The sequence below is a fragment of the Mugil cephalus genome, chromosome 6, assembly GCF_022458985.1.
Source record: "Mugil cephalus isolate CIBA_MC_2020 chromosome 6, CIBA_Mcephalus_1.1, whole genome shotgun sequence".
In the NCBI taxonomy this organism is placed as follows: domain Eukaryota; kingdom Metazoa; phylum Chordata; class Actinopteri; order Mugiliformes; family Mugilidae; genus Mugil; species Mugil cephalus.
The window spans coordinates 10,461,752-10,480,261 of record NC_061775.1 but is presented as its reverse complement, the minus strand read 5'-3'; the positions used below and the strand labels follow the sequence as shown (position 1 = coordinate 10,480,261).

At 47.0% G+C, this 18,510-nt stretch overlaps 4 protein-coding genes across 26 annotated transcripts in view; 2 read left to right on the top strand and 2 right to left on the bottom strand.

Moving 5' to 3' along the window:
* Positions 1 to 1,053: 1,053 nt before the first annotated feature.
* slc10a4 (solute carrier family 10 member 4) lies at positions 1,054 to 4,126 on the top strand. The gene is made up of 3 exons (XM_047586338.1): positions 1,054 to 2,166; positions 2,457 to 2,667; positions 3,093 to 4,126. Exons 1-3 carry the CDS (start codon positions 1,640 to 1,642, stop codon positions 3,615 to 3,617), a joined length of 1,263 nt encoding a protein of 420 aa, XP_047442294.1. The 5' UTR covers positions 1,054 to 1,639; the 3' UTR covers positions 3,618 to 4,126.
* Positions 4,127 to 4,197: 71 nt separating this feature from the next.
* On the top strand, positions 4,198 to 6,239 carry zar1 (zygote arrest 1). The gene is made up of 4 exons (XM_047586339.1): positions 4,198 to 4,941; positions 5,440 to 5,532; positions 5,793 to 5,867; positions 5,945 to 6,239. Exons 1-4 carry the CDS (start codon positions 4,228 to 4,230, stop codon positions 6,086 to 6,088), a joined length of 1,026 nt encoding a protein of 341 aa, XP_047442295.1. The 5' UTR covers positions 4,198 to 4,227; the 3' UTR covers positions 6,089 to 6,239.
* A 1,451-nt stretch (positions 6,240 to 7,690) lies between these two features.
* On the bottom strand, positions 7,691 to 11,374 carry LOC125009319 (protein furry homolog-like). Of its 2 annotated transcripts, XM_047587188.1 has the most exons (4): positions 11,320 to 11,374; positions 10,380 to 10,490; positions 9,754 to 9,947; positions 7,691 to 9,643 (listed from the first exon to the last, which is right to left on the bottom strand). In XM_047587188.1, exons 1-4 carry the CDS (start codon positions 11,332 to 11,334, stop codon positions 9,403 to 9,405), a joined length of 561 nt encoding a protein of 186 aa, XP_047443144.1. In that variant the 5' UTR covers positions 11,335 to 11,374; the 3' UTR covers positions 7,691 to 9,402. The 2 variants fall into 2 exon arrangements, with proteins under 2 accessions (XP_047443144.1, XP_047443142.1); XM_047587186.1 differs by lacking the exon at positions 11,320 to 11,374 and having other exon boundaries at positions 10,380 to 10,598.
* Positions 11,375 to 14,014: 2,640 nt separating this feature from the next.
* The window catches only part of fryl (furry homolog, like), a 60,818-nt gene continuing 56,322 nt past the window's right edge, over positions 14,015 to 18,510 (bottom strand). For 18 of the 22 annotated variants that reach the window (XM_047587181.1, XM_047587183.1, XM_047587182.1 and 15 more), the window contains 4 exons: positions 16,956 to 16,973; positions 16,029 to 16,139; positions 15,403 to 15,596; positions 14,015 to 15,292 (listed from right to left, as the gene is read on the bottom strand). In XM_047587181.1, coding sequence (XP_047443137.1) covers positions 15,052 to 15,292; positions 15,403 to 15,596; positions 16,029 to 16,139; positions 16,956 to 16,973 — 564 coding nt within the window. In that variant the 3' untranslated portion in view covers positions 14,015 to 15,051. The remainder of the gene's footprint in view (positions 15,293 to 15,402; positions 15,597 to 16,028; positions 16,140 to 16,955; positions 16,974 to 18,510) is intronic. The other 4 variants (XM_047587166.1, XM_047587185.1, XM_047587172.1 and 1 more) reach the window with 1 other exon arrangement.

The following is an 18,510-nucleotide window of genomic DNA, read 5'->3' as shown; positions in this document are numbered from 1 at the left end:
TTTGTGTCCATTTCCATGTATCTTGTATCTATTCCAAATGTTGTCGGCTTTGTTTGAACTTGAAACTTTAATTAATTCTGTCCTTTCAGAACTGTCCTAAAACACAAATCTTTGTGCTCCTTCTGTTCTTTTTCTCAATAACAGAGCAATAACTTAAACGTGAATCCAGCTCTTTGAAATGTTAGGTTATCCTAAAAAGGGAACTCATGTTTGTACTTTGCTGCGCTTCTGTTTCTGGGACAAGGGGCAGAGACGCATTAAGAATTCTGCACACAAACAGTATTAAGAACGCGGAGACACCCACTGGTTAATGGCAGGGACACAGTGCGTCTCCTGAGGGGGTGGAGACCGAAGTCTGAGTCACTGACTGCTGCAAACTGTCCCATCCCACTTCAGCCTCGGTACCCTGAAGACTTGTGACATCACTGAATATTGTCCAGACGCTCATCTACACCACAACCTCCTACTGCTGGAGTTTGTATTATAGTGGAGAGCAAACTGTCCCAGCAGCAAACCACAGCGTTTCATCACTACTGCTAATGGACTGTAGAGTCACGAGAGCGGCATAGAAACTGATGGACTAAAGTTAAATAAGACTGAAAACAGACCGAAAGGAAGGAGGCTGTGAGGTCTGTCAGGTGCAGCCGGCCTCTGAGGATAAAAAAACTAGATGATTTAGTTCAACAATGCATAGGAATTATTAATGCATCTGTAATTTATTTATTATAAAAGATACCTGACTTTAGTGAGCACACTGTGGTAAAAGGTGTTTTTTTTTTCAGACTTATAAACAGCATCATCATTAAATTACGGTAGCATTCCTCATCATCTGAGTTCTATACTTGATTCTCCACAGATTACTTTAGATCAGCGGTGACTGCACACTCAGTCTCTACAAACAGCATTACTTCAAACTCCAGCTGCAGTAACATTTCATTTGGTCTCCAGATGACCACGTAAACAGCATTCGAGCTACTTCTATTCAACCAAATGTGAGACCTGCGCATCAGGATGTTTGAGGCGCGGGCTCGTGCCTAATGCGCCCTCTGGATAAAACGCCAGCGCGTCCGACAAAAGAAAAAGGGGGGCAGGCGAATGTTCACAGTTTGCTGCACTAGTATAAAGATCAGCACAGTTTTCATTCACGCAGCCTGCGCTTACTCAACCTCAACAAACGACCGCATCACATTTTCCATGCATCAGCCAGCATCCTCCCAGCCCCACAGAACATAAGAGAGGCAGAGTGGCATCTGCTGGTTGACTCGGTTTAATATTCCAAATGGAAAACGGCACATATGTAATTAGATTGATATGTAGGGGACCTTTCTTCCTGTAGGCTACGGAGAGGAGGGCAGAATAAAAAGCGGAGCCTGGACATTATTGATTGGCACCCTCACTTCAGCTTGAGACCGTGTGCAGACTCCCCTCCAGCAGTCCAGCGCGGAGCCAATCCGGAGCACTAGTCTGACTAAGTGAACGCTTCAAGACTCTCAGTACCATGGCACCATCACACCCTGCGGCCACTGGATCCTCCTCTGCAGTTTGTTAATGACAGCGCGCCACTAGGGGAAATCGTTTTACGCACGGACACCTACAGTCACAAACGGACTGCGGAGACTTTCTGTCCTCCTGTTGCACCATGGAGAACTCCAGTCTGCTCGGAGGCAGCTCAAGGGATGCGGGACTGAAGGACTTTTTTGTGCTGGACACTTTGAAGCAAGCTGTGGATTCTCCAGAGGTGATGGGTGGACTAGGAGAGGCCAGTGGTGTCATGTTTCTCGAAGGCAGCGCATACAGGACTGTCGCTGGAGCGGACTTCATGGCCGCTCTCCCGACGGAATCCCCTCACCTGATGCCCGCATTTTGGGATTCCCCGCTCAGTCACGGAATCAATGTGTTTGTGGGACTGGTGCTTTGCTTCACTATGTTGGGGCTGGGCTGCACGGTGGAGGTTAGCCAGCTCGGAGAACACATCCGCAGACCCATCGGGGTTCTGTTGGCTCTGGTGTGCCAGTTTGTTATCATGCCCTTGGTGGCCTTTCTTTTGGCTTTAGCCTTCTCTCTGGATGATGTTGCGGCGATGGCCGTCCTCCTCTGTGGCTGCTGTCCAGGAGGAAACTTGTCAAATATCATGTCTCTTCTAGTGCACGGAGAGATGAATCTAAGGTAGATTTACTGTACTCACCTGTACATAACAGGTTTTATCGTGTTTAATTGAAATTGTGTTTTGCGCGTATTTTTTTCCTGACATTTACGCACAGAAATAAAAGAACATGCGTGAACATTTTAAAGCTCTGTGTGTTTAAAGTAACGTCCAAAAGTAATTATTGAATCTTTTTGACCCTTAAATATTCAGTAATTACTTATCTGCATCATTTTCACACTTAAAGAAAATGATCCAGACGTTCGACCAGAGACCAAGTCGTGACGGCGCGTCTCTGCTCTCCTCTCCCCAGCATCATCATGACCATATCCTCCACCCTGCTGGCGCTCGTTTTGATGCCGCTCTGTCTGTGGATCTACAGTCGGGCGTGGATCAACACACCCGTGGTCGACCTCATGCCGTTCGGGGCCATCATCCTGACCCTGTGCAGCACTCTCATCCCCATCGGCTTAGGGGTCGTGCTGAGGTACCGCTACACGCGTGTGGCCGACATTGTGTTAAAGGTAATGTAAGCGCAGTTAATCCAAGTCAGTCACTTCATCCGTTCAGCCATTCACTTGAGTTGGAGTACTTGAGCCAGTACTTTTTGGTTATAGGGAGCACCTTTTGGGCAGACGCGCACTGCGTAATTTTTCGGTGGCTGTCATTATTCGTAGGAAGAGTGACATCAGATGTACTGTGTCAGGAAGAGCTCCTCCCTGCTCTTCTGATAAAAGCCTCACGTGGGAGGATCCCATCAGTTAGAGGGGACAGCAAACATAAAGCAGCAGAGATGCACTGATTCAGATTCCAGCCTGTTGACAGGTTATATAGAACTAATAAATGACCATGGGACACACTCCATCCTCATAAACTAATGGGAGGGGAAAAAAAAGAATATATCTGCTGTAGATGCAGGAAATCATCCTGCTCATTTCTGTGCGTGCAGGTGTCTCTGTGGTCGCTGCTGGTCACCCTGGTGCTGCTGTTCATCCTGACCGGAGCGATGCTGGGTCCGGAGCTGCTGTCCACCATCCCTCCCTCCGTCTACGTGGTGGCCATCCTGATGCCTCTGTGCGGCTACGCTGCAGGTTACGGCCTGGCCGTGCTCTTCGACCTGCCCCCCAACAGCCGCCGGTCCGTCTCCCTGGAGACAGGGTGCCAGAACGTGCAGCTGTGCACCGCCATCCTGAAGCTGGCCTTCCCCCCTCAGCTGATGGGGGGGATGTACATGTTCCCCCTGCTGTACGCCCTGTTCCAAGCGGCCGAGGCCGGCATTTTCATCCTGGCATACAGGATGTACAGGAAGGAGGTCCTCCACAAGCCAGACCCCATGGGGGGCGGCGGGGACACGGACATAACGTACCAGAGGTTTGAGGACGAGGACTTTGACTCATCTTACGGTGCGGTGACAGTCAGTGACCCAAACAGCATCATGCTGGACCCCTGTCCTCCTGATCCAACTCCTGTTTAACGTGCAAAGTGTATTTTAAAAACGCAGGCCCCTGTTTACTGACGGGGAGCATGAGACCCGCAGGCGGATTCATCATTCTGATTGCTTTCATTCATGAAAAAAAAAGAAAAGAAAAGAAAAATGCTGTAGAACAGAGAGGGCCGCTGCTCCAGATGTTTATCACTGACATGACTGCTTGAAAAAAAAGGTGCTTCATGTCATCTCATGCGTAAAATAGAGACAGAAAACATGTCTCAAAACATTGCTGTTAAAGTCTATTAATGGGTGATCGTGACACAATTCATTTTCAGTGCTTTAGGAAGGTGTGTGTGTGAGTGTGTGTGTGTGTGAGAGATAGAGACTATAAAGCCATATGTCAAACATATCAGAATAATTAATGTGCAGATTTCCCAACATGCCTGTGCCAAACCTGTACCCAACAGCCTGAACCATCTGTACTATATGTGTATATTATGAAGAAGAATATTATGAAGGAGAATTAAAGCCGTTCAACACCTCCGTCACGTGTCTGCTGTTTGTGATGAGGCCTCCCACCACACCTGTCTCTAATTAGTCTGATGGCGCGGCCTATTTAATCATCCATACAGGCGGCAGCGGTTGGTTGAACAAAATGGCAACGTATGGTGAGGAGCCAGTCGACAGCTACTTCTATTCTTCTTACAACCCTTACATGGGCAGGTACCCCAGGTCAAAGGACGCGGGGTGGAAATATAAAAGCTATCTCTCCCACTATGGAGACACCGACGCCTTCAACAACCACCAGCGGGCTCAGCTGAAGTCCATCCTCTCCCAAATCAACCCCAAACTCACCCCGAGGCTCAGGAAGGCCAACACCAAAGATGTGGCGGTGCAGGTGAACCCGAAGAGGGACGCTTCGGTGCAGTGCTCCATCGGCCCGCGGACCCTCCTGGCTATGAAGCGGGACTTCCAGCGCAAGAGGAGGATGGAGCCCGCGACGCCCGGCGGCGGCGGCGGCCCCAAAACGGCGGGCGGCGGCGGCGGCGGCGTGCGGTACCCCCGCACCCTCGCAGTGTATTCGCCTTTGGCGTACAGGAGCGTCACCTCGTTCGTGGTCGAGGACGGTGACCTCGGTAAGGAAGTCTCCTGCGGCGCGGAGCAGAAGCTGGAGCCGCCCGGTGACTCGCCCGAGTCGGCGGGGGAAGCCGAGGAGAAGAAGGACGAAAAGAAGCAGGCGGGTGAGGAGAGAAAGACCTCGAAAGTCCCGGAACAGAAGAAACAGCCCAGACCCACACAGCAGGTGAAGGGTGAAGACGATCAAACGGCTTCAGAGGAGTCAAAGAGCAAGGCGCGGGTTCGGTTCCAGGTGAGAGCGCTTCCCCCATTAACATTTTAAGTTGAGCTGTAGTATTTTGACCATCTGAATATTCAGAGGGAAAGGTCTTTGCAATGTAATTTGAACCTTATTAGATGTTCTGGTTTCCTGAAGCTGTTCCAGTGCTATGAGGAGACTAGAAAATGGTCTTTGGACGGTGTCTTGATTCAGAAGACCCATGACTTCAAATTCAACCTTAGTAAATGAAACACCGGATAATGTTGTAAAAGAAAACATTCAGTTTGAGTCCACAGTGGACCCACTCCTGAAAGTGTCACATGTGAAGTTAAATTAGGAGTTCATAGTTTAAATTGTAGTTGTAGTGTTTACACTGGAAGATTCGTACTAGGGAATAAAGAGTACATTATCTGTGCCAGCACAAGTGAAATTGCATGCGATGCACCTATACAGATGGTACACTGGGTATGTTAAGGAACTGTTTAACGCTTGACGAGACTGAAACCCGCTGCTTTGTCTTGTGTCCATCAGTTTCTGGAGCAGAAGTACGGATATTATCACTGCAGAGAATGCAACCTGCGATGGGAGAGTGCGTATGTGTGGTGTGTTCAGGGCACCAACAAGGTGAGCAACTTTTAAACAAATCGGTTTAAAGGTTCAGTCCCTCCAATGAATCAAAGGTCAGCAGGATGATATGTCTACCTCTACCTCGGTACTTTATTCTATTGTATTCAAATATTGTATTCAAACTGACTGCTGTGACAACCTAATTTCCCTTCAGGGAAATCTATCATCTATGGTTATCTGTTTAAGCCAGTCGGGAGCCTGACTTGGCCACTGTATCTTTAGTTATAATTGACCTGACGACAGTATGTTTGTCCCAGGTTTACTTCAAACAGTACTGTAGAAAATGCCAAAAGGACTTCAACCCATACCGTGTTGAGGACATCACATGTTATGTAAGACATTTCCTTCCTCACTCACTTTCCTTCAGTAGCTGGTCGACTCACACCTTTTCTTCTCCCCACAACCTCAGACTTGCAACAAAGCACGTTGTTGCTGTGCGATAACACAACGGCACGTTGATCCCAAACGACCCCACAGACAGGACCTGTGTGGCAGATGCAAAGGAAAGCGGCTCTCCTGTGACAGCACATTCAGTTTCAAATACATCATCTAAGAAGCCCCTCACCTGACCTCTGCCCCATCAACACAGCGCCGTAATAAATCGGATTCAAACCCTTTGATTCAGTACTTTATTTCATGCCTGTTTTGTTTTGATGAAACTGACGAGCGACATGATTTACAGTGTAATAAATGGCTGTATTGCATTCTGTACGAGTCGTTCTTTCACTTGATGACCTGAAAGTACAAAGGGAAACTAAATGGGCTGCAGTGGTCAGTGAACCAGGATCATGGATGACCAAGGCTCACATGGGGAGTGAATGCTGAATGTTGGCCAATCGATCAAACTGGCTACTGCAGCTCAACAGGCTCTCATTTGGTTTGCAACATGAGAATTGGAACTGGACCCTGTAGGTTGTGGATGCACAGAGGCGAGTGGGCTGCCAATGTCCTGCTGGGAGACCAAAATATAAGACTGGCACTAATGCTCTAGTTGATGTACACACTTACCACTTAATTAGGTACACCTGTTCAAATGTCTAATCAGCCAATCACATGGCTGCAATTCAATGCATTTAGGCATGTAGAGGTGATCAAGACAACTTACTGAAGTCCAAACTGAGCATCAGAATAGGGAAGAACGTGGTATGGTTGTTGGTGCCAGACGGGCTACTTGGATTCTCACACGCGACCTTCTCCAGGGTTTACAGAGAATGGTCTGAAAGAGGAAAATATCCAGTGAGCAGCAGTTGTGTGGATGAAAATTGTGAGAGGTCAGAGGAGAACACACAGACTGGAGATGATCGAAAGGCAACAGGAACTCAACCACTGGTTACAACTGAGGAATGTGGAAAACCATCTCTGAAAGCACAACATGTTATACCTTGAAGATGGGTTACAGCAGCAGAAGACCACACCTGGTGTCACTCCTCTCACCTGAGAACAGGAAACTGAGACTACAGTTCATACAAGTTCACCAAAACTGGACAATAGAAGATTGGAAAAATGTTGCCTGGTCTGACGAGTCTTGATTTCAGCTGTGACATTCAGATGGCAGGGTCAGAATTTGGTGTAAACAACATAAAAGCATGGATCCATCCTGCCTTGTATCAACGGTTCAGGCTGGTGGTGTGGTGGTGTGTGGGGGATATTTTCTTGGCACACTGTGGGCCCCTTAGTACAAACTGAGCATGGCTTAAATGCCACAGCCTACCTGAGTATTGTTGCTGACCATGTCCATCCCTTTATGACCACAGTGGACCATCTTCTGACGGCTGCTTCCAGCAGGATAATTCACCATGTCAAAAAGCTCAAATCACCTCAAACTGGTTTCTGGCCTCCACAGTCACCAGATCTCAGTCCAATAGACCATCACCTTTGGGATGTGGTGGAACGGGAGATTCTCGTCATAGATCGATATTTTCATGTCAATATGGACCAAAATCTCTGAGGAACGTTTCCAACATCTTGTTGAAAGTATGACACGAAGAATTAAGGTCCAAACTTTTACTAGCAAGGTGTAACTAATAAAGTGGTCGGTGAGTGTATATTGCTTTGGAGCTGTACTCAACTGCACATTTCAGACTAACGTGTCCCAGCTCTGGGTAAGAAAACACTTGATGTTATCACACGGAAAAAGTTCAGACGGAGGTTGTTCTGTATGATTAGGTTTTTATTCAGAGAGAAGGCTGGTATGTGAGTGAACAAGGAAAAAAAAGTATAATGCAGCTCTACATTAAAACGTCTTCCAGGTAAATAATATATTCATTAAATAATTAAGAACAGCATTCAAATGTACCAGACAAGCAGGAGGGGGGGGTGAAAGCTCTCTGAGGAATGAGTACAGTGACTGTTACAATGTGCCATGACAAGCTTTTCAAAAAGCATTCAGATAACGGTTCATGTCCTGCAGTCACAGCAGCGAGTAGGGTCAGTCTGAAAGCGCAGCGCAGCTTCCCCTCGGAAAACAGGATCAAAACGCGGCGGAGGGCGGGGCGCTGCTTTGCGGCGTGATCAGCCTATGTGGACTAAGTCTCTGCATCAAAAGGCGTGAAGCAGAGCCTACGCTGGGGCACCAAGCTAACGAAAAAGGTCACAGTGGAGAGAAGGAATGCATACATACATGGTTTGGCTGGATTGGTGCAGACCACCAGGAGATGGAGGCTACTTCTGATCTCCCGTGCCATCGCTGTCACAAACGGCTACTCCCAAGCTGGCGATGAGACCACGCCCACAACCAAGGCAGCCTTTGGGAAATGTTGGAGTTTGTGTGACCGGATGACCAAAGGTGGAGCGGATCATTAATGACTCAGATCTGGTCCTGGCTTTCTCTCATCACATTAGCTTTATACATACATCCTATTCGGATGAACAGTGCATTACACAAAAAGTACAAGGGAAAAATACTGGTTTTACACTATACATTTTCTAAAATATATACAGAGTAAAATAAGTTATGTTTCCATAATGAGCTGTAGCCAGTCTGCACCTGTGTGCAATTATATGCATTTGTGTGTGAGCGTATATCGGAAAATCCAACATAAACCACACAGTCAAGAGTCTCTAAAGGCATCTACTTATTTGGTTAAAGAGTGAGTTTTGCGTGAAGACCTGTTGAAGGGACTCTCCTCTCAGAGCAGATCAATAAACAGATATATTTCTCTTTTTACACTCCCTGAAGGCAAACGTTTTCCCACAGGGTTACATTACATGTTAAATATCCTAACATTTACAACCTAGGATGTTAGCTCTAATAAAAAATACATTTCTCAAAAAAATATTCTTGCAGTGCTTTCCTCTTTCAAGCATGCGTTTGATTTTTTTTTTCTTTTTTCTTTTTTTTTTTTAAACAAGATTTTTGCTCGTGAATCTCGACGATTTGTCCTGAAGCGTATGGCGCCTCCTCTGGACCGTCTTCCACGCTTCAACAACATCTCCCAAGCCGGGGCCCGCGAGGAGGCCATTCACGTCAGATCCAGCAAAAAACAAAAAAAAAAAACAAAAAAACAAAAACAAAACAAAAACAAAACAAATCCTCCCATCGCTCCCTCTCTTTCTCTCTCCCAGGCACGTCTCCGCATGACTTATTGCAGCTGAATTTTGCAAGTTGGCTTAGTCTGGGAAAAGATATTAGCTTTAAGCATTCATACATGTAATAATATATATTAAGAGTCACAGTTATTCCCACGCATCCTTTAGCCCTTTATAGGTGGAGTCTCTCTTGTCCTCCTCCCCTCTCTGTCTACCCTCTCTCTACAGCTGAGGTGAGGTCTGCGTAGAGGTAGAGGAGGAGGAGGCGGAGGAGGAGGAGGAGGAGGAGGAGGAGGGGGTGTTTTTGTCCAGTCTAGTCCGGCTGGTGGTACCACAGGCTCACAGTCCAGTGCTGACCATGGTGGTGTGGGGCTGGTAGACCTGCGCCCGACTCAGAGCCTCGCGGATCTGCAGGTTGAGCTCCATGAGGCGGGTGCTGGCCTGAGACAGGTCCCTGCTGGGGCCCACCACCGCCAAGCAGCCCGTCTGGCCCAGCGTCTGGTGGCGGAAGTAGATGTGCAGGAGGGTCTGGACTGCGTTATCTGTCTCGTTGCCAAAGATGTCGTTGGGCCACAAAGACCTGGAGGCAGAGGAAGGTTGGGAAAGAACTCGCAGTGAGACGTGGCAAATTAAAAGTGATCGCTGCTAACCAACTAAACTGTGTTGATTATTTTTTTCCGTTCCCCTTACCTAAAGACTTTGACCTGTGTGAGGGCGGAGCTGAAGTCCCTGGCTCTGAGGGTCTCAATCAGAGACTGGATGGCCGTCTCCGTGTTGGTCTGGGCGTTGTCTGACATGCACACGTCTTCCTGACCGTCGTTTCCCGTCTCCGCCTCCTTCAGGCAGCTCTCCAGGATGGTGAGTTCCTCAGACATGTTGGTCACCTTAGAAACGAAGGGACGAAAACACTACGTTACTAAACGATCGCACAAGCAAGCGTCGTAGGCGGCGTGTCCTCGGGAGGTCGGCGAAATAAACCGGGACTGAACATCAGCTGGACTGGCTGACTCCATCCATCCAACGATTTAATTTCATTACGCGGCCTAATCTAATTAAACCTCCATCAAGATGCAGCCCACATCGACTGCCATACAGATTTAGCAGCGACTATTTATCCAACCTGTGCTTAAAAGAAATACCTGACCAGAACCTGAACCGTATTTTACGTACGACTTCCAGGCAACAGTCAATTTGTCTGTTGTTGTTTGTCCAACAAAAATGAGATAAGACATGTGAGCTGCCACAGAGCCGCTCTACTGCTAACTTCAGCTCCACGTGAAATGCCTCTAGTGTTGTTGAAGCTGCTGAACGCTCACCTCTGCCTCCCTCTTGATGGTGTCCACCCTGCTGATGAGCTTACAGTAGGCCTGAAACAGCAGCAGCAGCTGAAAGTGCAACTTATAGAGCCTCCGGCACAACTCCAGCTCCTGCGGACACAGAAGCATAAATAAGAGTCACACGACAGCGTAATGGTCCGACTCGCAGTGAAATGACTCTGATGATCGTGTGATTAGACAGATGAGGTGTCCTGGGTTAGAGACGGGGGGGGGGGGGGGGGGGGGGGGGTTGGATGAAAGGGTTAACGTGGGCTAGAGCGAAGTGCCATCCGGCTCGGGCCATAGAGCAAGAGGTGAATCTACTACCGGTACAATTAGTCATGAGATCTCAATTAGAAAACTATCCATCACCACCTCGCGTGATGCCCCCTATAGGTCATTGAGACGTGTGCGGCTGCCAGGATGAAAGATCCAGAGAAGAATGTAATTCGTAATCCAGGAAAACATGGGAGGAAAAAAAACGATGATTTGAACAGATATGGGAATGCAAAAAAAAAAATAAAAAATAAAAATGAACATGCAGGAAGAAACTAAAGCTGAAACTCTCCACCCATCCTCTTCTACTGATAACGTAAACCCCCTCTGAGATCAACGGTAACTCTGCTATAGATAAGCTCACCTATCTGCAGACGGGATCAGTGTGCAAAACAAACAGGTTGAGATTATCCAGCCAACAGAGAGGAGAAAAGCGTATCTTGCAATCGGGGAGAGCGCGGTACATTATTGGGCGGATGAGGGAGATGAGCTGGGTTACATGACCAATCAAGGCAGAAAACAGACAAATAAAGGTGGGCGGGGTGTTGGTGGCAGAGCACGGTCTGCAGCTGTCACCGCGGGTATGCACAGACAGATGGAGAGATGGTCAGTGGTTTGTCCGGATGTCATCATTATTAAAGTCCATAATATGAGAACCACTTACTGCTAGATTTTCCATTTGCTAAGCAAGAAGGTGAGCAGGTCACACACACACACACACACACACACTCACGCACACACACACACACACAAAAACAACAACGAACAAAACAGAAGGAGAGAAAGACCAAGAATTAGTGAGCTTTAACATGACAGCTGAGACACAGTGACCTGACAGGCAAGGAGCGGTGGTTTATCATCTTGACCTCACACGGGTCGGGGTAAGAGTCGGGTGTCGAGACACGTGTGAGCAGCGACAGAAACCTTTACTCTGAAAAAGCTCAACACCAGCATGTATGATGAGGGACAGAAAGGAGGTGGTACTGTAGAGGCTACACAGAGGAAGGAGAGTGTAGTAAAAGACCAGGAAGCAAGAACATCAGTTTAAACTGAGACAAACTGTATGTGAGGGCTCCTTCTGTTTGTCCCATGGAGTCAATGTGGGGACCACACCAACAGAAAAATGTTGAAAACCTTTAGAGTTGGGGTGCCCAGTACGTTGATAGCGACACATGTCCAGTTTTGTTTTAATTGAACTGACGAGCGACATGATTTACAGTGTAATAAATGGCTGTATTGCATTCTGTACGAGTCGTTCTTTCACTTGATGACCTGAAAGTACAAAGGGAAACTAAATGGGCTGCAGTGGTCAGTGAACCAGGATCATGGATGACCAAGGCTCACATGGGGAGTGAATGCTGAATGTTGGCCAATCGATCAAACTGGCTACTGCAGCTCAACAGCTCTCATTTGGTTTGCAACATGAGAATCGGAACTGGACCCTGTAGGTTGTGGATGCACAGAGGCGAGTGGGCTGCCAATGTCCTGCTGGGAGACCAAAATATAAGACTGGCACTAATGCTCTAGTTGATGTACACTCACTTACCACTTAATTAGGTACACCTGTTCAAATGTCTAATCAGCCAATCACATGGCTGCAATTCAATGCATTTAGGCATGTAGAGGTGATCAAGACAACCTACTGAAGTCCAAACTGAGCATCAGAATAGGGAAGAACGTGGTATGGTTGTTGGTGCCAGACGGGCTACTTGGATTCTCACACGCGACCTTCTCTAGTGTTTACAGAGAATGGTCTGAAAGAGGAAAATATCCAGTGAGCAGCAGTTGTGTGGATGAAAATTGTGAGAGGTCAGAGGAGAACACACAGACTGGAGATGATCGAAAGGCAACAGGAACTCAACCACTGGTTACAACTGAGGAATGTGGAAAACCATCTCTGAAAGCACAACATGTTATACCTTGAAGATGGGTTACAGCAGCAGAAGACCACACCTGGTGTCACTCCTGTCACCTGAGAACAGGAAACTGAGACTACAGTTCATACAAGTTCACCAAAACTGGACAATAGAAGATTGGAAAAATGTTGCCTGGTCTGACGAGTCTTGATTTCAGCTGTGACATTCAGATGGCAGGGTCAGAATTTGGTGTAAACAACATAAAAGCATGGATCCATCCTGCCTTGTATCAACGGTTCAGGCTGGTGGTGGTGGTGGTGTGGGGGGATATTTTCTTGGCACACTGTGGGCCCCTTAGTACAAACTGAGCATGGCTTAAATGCCACAGCCTACCTGAGTATTGTTGCTGACCATGTCCATCCCTTTATGACCACAGTGGACCATCTTCTGACGGCTGCTTCCAGCAGGATAATTCACCATGTCAAAAAGCTCAAATCACCTCAAACTGGTTTCTGGCCTCCACAGTCACCAGATCTCAGTCCAATAGACCATCACCTTTGGGATGTGGTGGAACGGGAGATTCTCGTCATAGATCGATATTTTCATGTCAATATGGACCAAAATCTCTGAGGAACGTTTCCAACATCTTGTTGAAAGTATGACACGAAGAATTAAGGTCCAAACTTTTACTAGCAAGGTGTAACTAATAAAGTGGTCGGTGAGTGTATATTGCTTTGGAGCTGTACTCAACTGCACATTTCAGACTAACGTGTCCCAGCTCTGGGTAAGAAAACACTTGATGTTATCACACGGAAAAAGTTCAGACGGAGGTTGTTCTGTATGATTAGGTTTTTATTCAGAGAGAAGGCTGGTATGTGAGTGAACAAGGAAAAAAAAGTATAATGCAGCTCTACATTAAAACGTCTTCCAGGTAAATAATATATTCATTAAATAATTAAGAACAGCATTCAAATGTACCAGACAAGCAGGGGGGGGGTGAAAGCTCTCTGAGGAATGAGTACAGTGACTGTTACAATGTGCCATGACAAGCTTTTCAAAAAGCATTCAGATAACGGTTCATGTCCTGCAGTCACAGCAGCGAGTAGGGTCAGTCTGAAAGCGCAGCGCAGCTTCCCCTCGGAAAACAGGATCAAAACGCGGCGGAGGGCGGGGCGCTGCTTTGCGGCGTGATCAGCCTATGTGGACTAAGTCTCTGCATCAAAAGGCGTGAAGCAGAGCCTACGCTGGGGCACCAAGCTAACGAAAAAGGTCACAGTGGAGAGAAGGAATGCATACATACATGGTTTGGCTGGATTGGTGCAGACCACCAGGAGATGGAGGCTACTTCTGATCTCCCGTGCCATCGCTGTCACAAACGGCTACTCCCAAGCTGGCGATGAGACCACGCCCACAACCAAGGCAGCCTTTGGGAAATGTTGGAGTTTGTGTGACCGGATGACCAAAGGTGGAGCGGATCATTAATGACTCAGATCTGGTCCTGGCTTTCTCTCATCACATTAGCTTTATACATACATCCTATTCGGATGAACAGTGCATTACACAAAAAGTACAAGGGAAAAATACTGGTTTTACACTATACATTTTCTAAAATATATACAGAGTAAAATAAGTTATGTTTCCATAATGAGCTGTAGCCAGTCTGCACCTGTGTGCAATTATATGCATTTGTGTGTGAGCGTATATCGGAAAATCCAACATAAACCACACAGTCAAGAGTCTCTAAAGGCATCTACTTATTTGGTTAAAGAGTGAGTTTTGCGTGAAGACCTGTTGAAGGGACTCTCCTCTCAGAGCAGATCAATAAACAGATATATTTCTCTTTTTACACTCCCTGAAGGCAAACGTTTTCCCACAGGGTTACATTACATGTTAAATATCCTAACATTTACAACCTAGGATGTTAGCTCTAATAAAAAATACATTTCTCAAAAAAATATTCTTGCAGTGCTTTCCTCTTTCAAGCATGCGTTTGATTTTTTTTTTCTTTTTTTCTTTTTTTTTTTAAACAAGATTTTTGCTCGTGAATCTCGACGATTTGTCCTGAAGCGTATGGCGCCTCCTCTGGACCGTCTTCCACGCTTCAACAACATCTCCCAAGCCGGGGCCCGCGAGGAGGCCATTCACGTCAGATCCAGCAAAAAACAAAAAAAAAAAAAAACAAAAAAACAAAAACAAAACAAATCCTCCCATCGCTCCCTCTCTTTCTCTCTCCCAGGCACGTCTCCGCATGACTTATTGCAGCTGAATTTTGCAAGTTGGCTTAGTCTGGGAAAAGATATTAGCTTTAAGCATTCATACATGTAATAATATATATTAAGAGTCACAGTTATTCCCACGCATCCTTTAGCCCTTTATAGGTGGAGTCTCTCTTGTCCTCCTCCCCTCTCTGTCTACCCTCTCTCTACAGCTGAGGTGAGGTCTGCGTAGAGGTAGAGGAGGAGGAGGCGGAGGAGGAGGAGGAGGAGGAGGAGGAGGGGGTGTTTTTTGTCCAGTCTAGTCCGGCTGGTGGTACCACAGGCTCACAGTCCAGTGCTGACCATGGTGGTGTGGGGCTGGTAGACCTGCGCCCGACTCAGAGCCTCGCGGATCTGCAGGTTGAGCTCCATGAGGCGGGTGCTGGCCTGAGACAGGTCCCTGCTGGGGCCCACCACCGCCAAGCAGCCCGTCTGGCCCAGCGTCTGGTGGCGGAAGTAGATGTGCAGGAGGGTCTGGACTGCGTTATCTGTCTCGTTGCCAAAGATGTCGTTGGGCCACAAAGACCTGGAGGCAGAGGAAGGTTGGGAAAGAACTCGCAGTGAGACGTGGCAAATTAAAAGTGATCGCTGCTAACCAACTAAACTGTGTTGATTATTTTTTTCCGTTCCCCTTACCTAAAGACTTTGACCTGTGTGAGGGCGGAGCTGAAGTCCCTGGCTCTGAGGGTCTCAATCAGAGACTGGATGGCCGTCTCCGTGTTGGTCTGGGCGTTGTCTGACATGCACACGTCTTCCTGACCGTCGTTTCCCGTCTCCGCCTCCTTCAGGCAGCTCTCCAGGATGGTGAGTTCCTCAGACATGTTGGTCACCTTAGAAACGAAGGGACGAAAACACTACGTTACTAAATGATCGCACAAGCAAGCGTCGTAGGCGGCGTGTCCTCGGGAGGTCGGCGAAATAAACCGGGACTGAACATCAGCTGGACTGGCTGACTCCATCCATCCAACGATTTAATTTCATTACGCGGCCTAATCTAATTAAACCTCCATCAAGATGCAGCCCACATCGACTGCCATACAGATTTAGCAGCGACTATTTATCCAACCTGTGCTTAAAAGAAATACCTGACCAGAACCTGAACCGTATTTTACGTACGACTTCCAGGCAACAGTCAATTTGTCTGTTGTTGTTTGTCCAACAAAAATGAGATAAGACATGTGAGCTGCCACAGAGCCGCTCTACTGCTAACTTCAGCTCCACGTGAAATGCCTCTAGTGTTGTTGAAGCTGCTGAACGCTCACCTCTGCCTCCCTCTTGATGGTGTCCACCCTGCTGATGAGCTTACAGTAGGCCTGAAACAGCAGCAGCAGCTGAAAGTGCAACTTATAGAGCCTCCGGCACAACTCCAGCTCCTGCGGACACAGAAGCATAAATAAGAGTCACACGACAGCGTAATGGTCCGACTCGCAGTGAAATGACTCTGATGATCGTGTGATTAGACAGATGAGGTGTCCTGGGTTAGAGACGGGGGGGGGGGTTGGATGAAAGGGTTAACGTGGGCTAGAGCGAAGTGCCATCCGGCTCGGGCCATAGAGCAAGAGGTGAATCTACTACCGGTACAATTAGTCATGAGATCTCAATTAGAAAACTATCCATCACCACCTCGCGTGATGCCCCCTATAGGTCATTGAGACGTGTGCGGCTGCCAGGATGAAAGATCCAGAGAAGAATGTAATTCGTAATCCAGGAAAACATGGGAGGAAAAAAAACGATGATTTGAACAGATATGGGAATGCAAAAAAAAAAAAAATAAAATAAAAATGAACATGCAGGAAGAAACTAAAGCTGAAACTCTCCACCCATCCTCTTCTACTGATAACGTAAACCCCCTCTGAGATCAACGGTAACTCTGCTATAGATAAGCTCACCTATCTGCAGACGGGATCAGTGTGCAAAACAAACAGGTTGAGATTATCCAGCCAACAGAGAGGAGAAAAGCGTATCTTGCAATCGGGGAGAGCGCGGTACATTATTGGGCGGATGAGGGAGATGAGCTGGGTTACATGACCAATCAAGGCAGAAAACAGACAAATAAAGGTGGGCGGGGTGTTGGTGGCAGAGCACGGTCTGCAGCTGTCACCGCGGGTATGCACAGACAGATGGAGAGATGGTCAGTGGTTTGTCCGGATGTCATCATTATTAAAGTCCATAATATGAGAACCACTTACTGCTAGATTTTCCATTTGCTAAGCAAGAAGGTGAGCAGGTCACACACACACACACACACACACACGCACACACACACACACACAAAAACAACAACGAACAAAACAGAAGGAGAGAAAGACCAAGAATTAGTGAGCTTTAACATGACAGCTGAGACACAGTGACCTGACAGGCAAGGAGCGGTGGTTTATCATCTTGACCTCACACGGGTCGGGGTAAGAGTCGGGTGTCGAGACACGTGTGAGCAGCGACAGAAACCTTTACTCTGAAAAAGCTCAACACCAGCATGTATGATGAGGGACAGAAAGGAGGTGGTACTGTAGAGGCTACACAGAGGAAGGAGAGTGTAGTAAAAGACCAGGAAGCAAGAACATCAGTTTAAACTGAGACAAACTGTATGTGAGGGCTCCTTCTGTTTGTCCCATGGAGTCAATGTGGGGACCACACCAACAGAAAAATGTTGAAAACCTTTAGAGTTGGGGTGCCCAGTACGTTGATAGCGACACTTGGTTTTGACTCGATTAAATGTATGTAGAGTCTTGGTAATTGTAAAAGCAGTAAGAATATGAATAAAGGGAGAATTTTGATTACAGGAAATAATCTTGAGAAGAGGAAGTGAGTGTGGGCACTGGTTTATATCTGTGTTCTGTGGTTGATATACCAACGCTCCATATGCAAACAACACGTTCGGGTTTAATTGAGCATCTATAAGCTGAGAAGACACCCAGGTAATATAATAAGCTCATAAATAGTAGTTTTCACTGTGAATGAATTGTAGCGGGGAGTGATTGTGGCCTGAGACTCTGTAACTGGTCTCAGATCAGCTGATGCTGCTGGAGCAGAGAGTAACAGCTCTGTTCACAACAGCACAAACCAACTGTTCCTGGTTTTGTTACAACGGAGATAATGTCAAACCTACATGTGTCATTCTGAGGAGCACGCAATGATTGTTGTAAATGACAAAAAAAAAAACTTCTGCTGAACTGACAGACTTCAGCAGCCATATATAATGTTCTTTTCTTCATTGATAACGTTTAATTTCCTCATCAAACAGAAGTCATAATGCTTCCTGGAGAATTCTCCTTCTCTCTAGTGTCTGTGTTGTGACTGACAGCAGCTGGCAGGGGAGGGAGAGGCGACTATGTGTCACGTCGTGGGCAGGACAGTGTGCTGTTAGTGGTGAGACTGCACCAGCATCCAAACAAGCCCGAGTGACATGAGCGTGCCGTTTAAGACGCTCGGGTGGAGCAGCTGCTGAGCTACGCGTCCAGTAAAGTGACGTTAGACGTGCACACGCTGGTGAACTGCTGGAGCGGGTACATGTTTTTGAACAGGAGGAGGATTTAAGCAAAGAAAGGTGGTGTGGTAAGGTTGTCCAAAGACTGAAGCTCTTAAGCTGGATACGCTTAGCGACATGGGAAGCAAACTGACCATCTATATAAACTAGACATTATTCCTGTGACTTAATGCAAAAAAATGCCCTTTTTTCAGATTATTGTCTCAAAGTACGAGACAAATCATGCAATTATTATAAATGCATACTGTAGCAAAAAAAAA